At 36.7% G+C, this 3,835-nt stretch overlaps 1 protein-coding gene across 2 annotated transcripts; it reads left to right on the plus strand.

Moving 5' to 3' along the window:
* Positions 1-542: 542 nt before the first annotated feature.
* Positions 543-3,322, plus strand: LOC147473602 (guanine nucleotide-binding protein-like NSN1). Of its 2 annotated transcripts, none has more exons than XM_086587223.1 (6): positions 543-914; positions 1,519-1,618; positions 1,740-1,913; positions 2,291-2,508; positions 2,582-2,704; positions 2,987-3,322. In XM_086587223.1, the coding sequence occupies exons 2-6, from the start codon at positions 1,555-1,557 to the stop codon at positions 3,191-3,193; spliced, it is 786 nt and encodes a 261-aa protein (XP_086443349.1). In that variant the 5' UTR covers positions 543-914; positions 1,519-1,554; the 3' UTR covers positions 3,194-3,322. The 2 variants fall into 2 exon arrangements, with proteins under 2 accessions (XP_086443349.1, XP_086443350.1); XM_086587224.1 differs by having other exon boundaries at positions 776-914; positions 2,582-2,651; positions 2,987-3,275.
* The last annotated feature ends 513 nt before the right edge of the window (positions 3,323-3,835 follow it).

Genomic DNA, 3,835 nt, shown 5'->3' on the forward strand with positions numbered 1-3,835 from the left:
CGCATTAACTACCGCTCCCATAATTTAACCACTTGATTGGTCTAAACCTTTTGAATTAATGTGTGACACGGCGTTTACTATGCTATTGGAGTTGTACTAGAGGCAACGCCGTAGAAGATAAGCCAATTGTCATTTACTATCGCGAAAGTAAAACCCTTTAATGAAGCTCAACGTAACTATACCACCACCGAGAAAGAGTTTCTCGCAGTTGTATATGCTTTGGATAAGTTTCGTCCTTACCTAGTGGGTTCTCCAACAACAATTGTCTGACACCGCGCGCTTAGATTTTTATTAAATAATTACTACTACATAAAGGCTCATTCCCCACGGTAGGTCAAAGAGTATATCCCACGGTTTCACTAATAACAATTGGCTAATAGGCATTTGTCACGGTAAGAATAGCTTTTCTAATTTCGGCACAAGCAAATACCACTAGTCTCATAAAGCAGTGGCATATAAAGTGCCATATACCACGGAACGACTCAAAATCAGCTAATTTGTGCTTTGGTATTCATATATCCCACAGTTTCAACGAAAAAGGTGGCGAATGTTTTGCAAAATAGCCTGGATACCGTGGACAAAGGCAGCCTACCAAAACCCCACACCCTACCTTCAAAAATGAAGAACAAGCTCTCTGCATCACTTGGTCTTCCACCTCCAAACCCGACTGCGCGCCTACCTTTAAAGTCTCACTAATTTCGACAACCTTTTCACTCATTTCAACGACACTCTCTTATCTCCTCCAAACAACAATATCACATTCTCTTCAATTTCCATTTCAATGGAACAAAAAATTTCTACCCCCAAATCAAAAAATTGGATTAACCCCACTGCTAAAGGGAGTCCAAAGATTCAAACTTTGATGAAAAACTTGACAACTTTTGAGAAAGCACTCATTGGTTCATCAACTGGAGGTATGGCTGGTGCTTTTACTTATGTCTGTCTTTTACCTTTAGACACTATTAAAACAAAGTTACAAACCAAAGGGGCAACTCAAATTTACAAAGGAAGTGTAGATGTCATTGTGAAAACTTTCCAAGCAAAGGGGATATTGGGTTTTATAGCGGCATTTCTGCTGTATTTTAGTACTATATTCCTGTAAAATGGAGCAGTAGCAATATTCTTTAGTTCTTTAGTTTAATCTTTGTAACTATATGCCGAGTAAACTTGATACTTTAAGAAAATCTTAATCTTAACAACTGAGTACACAACCGAAACCTTTCTTGCTTGTCTGTTCAGATCTTGTTAAATGACTGTAATAATATCAACAGTGGACTGAGATCAGTCAGAAGCAACGGTGTGTACGTCATTTGGGGTAAATTATGTTTAGACTGCTGTTAGTTTTTGCTGTCATGAATTGCATGGTAATGTGAAATTGACCCTCGCAGACCATGTGAGGTTATAGTGCTGGTCTGGTCTCTTTGACCCGAACTTCTTGTGTAATTAACATGATCAGTACTTCTTGAAAATGAGCTGTTTACTCGCATGGTGATAATGAAATGTTTTTCTGTATTTTAGGCCCAGAAAAGAAAGTTGGGGTTGTTGGAGGAGGATATGCCTAAGGTAGCTGATGTTGCTTCAGGCAAAGAACGAACCAAGGAAGTTGGGATATCTCGAGGTAAGCCACTGTATTATACGAATATTAATGTAGTCCAACCAGAACTAGGGGTATCGTTATTTTTGGATCATGCGTTTTCTTTTTTATTTAACTTTTGACAAATACTCTTCATTTCTTGCAGAGAACTCAGACCGGGCTTTCTACAAGGAACTAGTGAAAGTCATAGAAGCATCAGATGTCATTGTGGAAGTTCTCGATGCGCGGGATCCACTCGGTACCCGTTGTGCTGACATGGAAAAGATGGTATTGAAGTTGGGCCCGGAGAAACATATTGTACTGCTTCTTAATAAAATAGGTAATGATCAACAATTTCCTAAAACGAAGATCAAATAAAGTAAGGAACACTAAGAATGTTGTTTAGCAACTCAACATGATTTTACTATGAACTAATTTTGGTATTCTTAGCATTTCAGTTATTAGTATTAAGGTCACATCTTTACTTATTTATTGACGATTTTATAGATCTAATTTTGTTATGCTATAAATGAAATAATTATTTGCAGCCACCAGAATCTTAATAAAATATGAACAAGTTAATTGTAGTCAAAACAGAGTATTGTCTGTGGACATCTGACTTCATCTCTCGGTGCATAAAATTGCATATTATTCAGTTCTTTTTAAAAAAATTATATTTGTATCCCTTTCTGATTCCAACTGGAACATGTGTCTCAGATCTTGTTCCTCGAGAGGCTGTCGAAAAATGGCTGAAGTATCTTAGGGAGGAATTGCCTGCAGTTGCTTTCAAGTGCAGCACCCAGCAACAGAGATCAAACTATGGGTGGAAATCTGCTTCAAAGTTTGCAAAACCAAACAATCTCTTGCAAACTAGTGACTGTCTGGGAGCAGAAACTCTTATCAAATTGCTGAAGAATTACTCAAGAAGCTATGAGGTACCTATAAGATCTAAGATTGTTTATTATTTGTTAATGCTTTTCACTCAGTTGTGACTACTTTGACTTGTAGATATGGTTCGACCAAGTGCGGTATAAGGCAGCTTCAGGCATCACTTTTGACAGACTGCAAGTGGTCGAAGGTAGGAGTACATACAGCATCTCCAGGCATGGTGCTTACAGATTTACTTCTGAGGTACCTTTTTCATGATAAGTTAAACTTCTGTTTATAGTAAACCGAAAATGGCATGGCCGGTTCCTAAAGATACACTATCTGGCACCAAACCCCCAAGCAATCACATGCCAATAGTAAAGAGTGTAGGTATTACGTAATGAAGTTTATGAGAGAAATAATAGAAGCTTGTTCAGATAATTCTTTTGAAAATAAGGTATAAGTCGTCATACACTAGCATTCTCTATTTTGTGGTAATCTTCATTATTTAGTTATTATATTACTCTATGATCTTTGATCGTGCAGATAACAAATCTATCCCTCAAAGATACATACACACAAGAGGAACTTGATGTTATTCGACTTGAAATTTTTAGATTCATCCAGTATAATGGAGCGTTCGAGCCAAGCGTTGTGTCTTTGCTAGGTTTTGACCCATTCCAGTTAAGGTTTGGTGTTTGGTCTCACCATTTTTTTGATATTTTAGATGGAACAAATAGATTGCTCTTTTGATTGATGGAACAAGTTAGGTCATTATTATTTTGATAGAACAACTAAATTTGGATGTTTATTTCATTATTGATGACTCGAAAAAGTTCAAAACTCTTTTAGCAATTCAATGTCTTCGTGTTGGATGTCTAAATTTATTTCTTTTGTTCGTGTTGCACTATGAATTGATTATTTGAGCAATGTGTTTTTAAATTTAGTGTGGATATATATGGTGAAAAGGGCAGGTTGCAGGTTGAATGAATATGATTAGAATCAAATAATTAGGGGCTTTTAATTTTTTTTTTAAATGACTATAAACCACGGTTTGGTAAAAACCAAGGTATAAGTAGTTTATATACCCCACGGTGTTTATCCAACCGTCGTATTTAGCATCACTATTCCCCACGGTTCAAATCAAATAGAGCATATTGTTTAGACTATTAACCACGGTTTGGAAATACTAATACCACGGGTTTAGTCAAAACCGTGGTATATAAGAGGTACTATTTCCCACGGTTTTGCTAGAAGTATTTGTCACGGTGGTTGTTACCACGGTATGAAAACAGTGGCTAAAGGCTTTTTACCACTATAAATAACAGTGGTATATAAGCTTTTCTGTAGTAGTTCGAAAAAAGATGCAAAACAAAGGTTGATCCGATGGATTCT

This window comes from Coptis chinensis, unplaced genomic scaffold (assembly GCF_015680905.1).
Source record: "Coptis chinensis isolate HL-2020 unplaced genomic scaffold, ASM1568090v1 utg2180_pilon_pilon, whole genome shotgun sequence".
NCBI classification, from domain to species: Eukaryota; Viridiplantae; Streptophyta; class Magnoliopsida; order Ranunculales; family Ranunculaceae; genus Coptis; species Coptis chinensis.

Bases quoted from the DNA above. Each gene is read 5' to 3' on its own strand.
- LOC147473602 (XM_086587223.1), top strand. From the start codon at position 1,555: ATGCCTAAGGTAGCTGATGTTGCTTCAGGCAAAGAACGAACCAAGGAA. The intron at 1,619-1,739 runs GTAAGCCACTGT...CATTTCTTGCAG, and splicing joins GGAAGTTGGGATATCTCGAG to AGAACTCAGACCGGGCTTTC. The intron at 1,914-2,290 runs GTAATGATCAAC...CATGTGTCTCAG, and splicing joins ACTGCTTCTTAATAAAATAG to ATCTTGTTCCTCGAGAGGCT.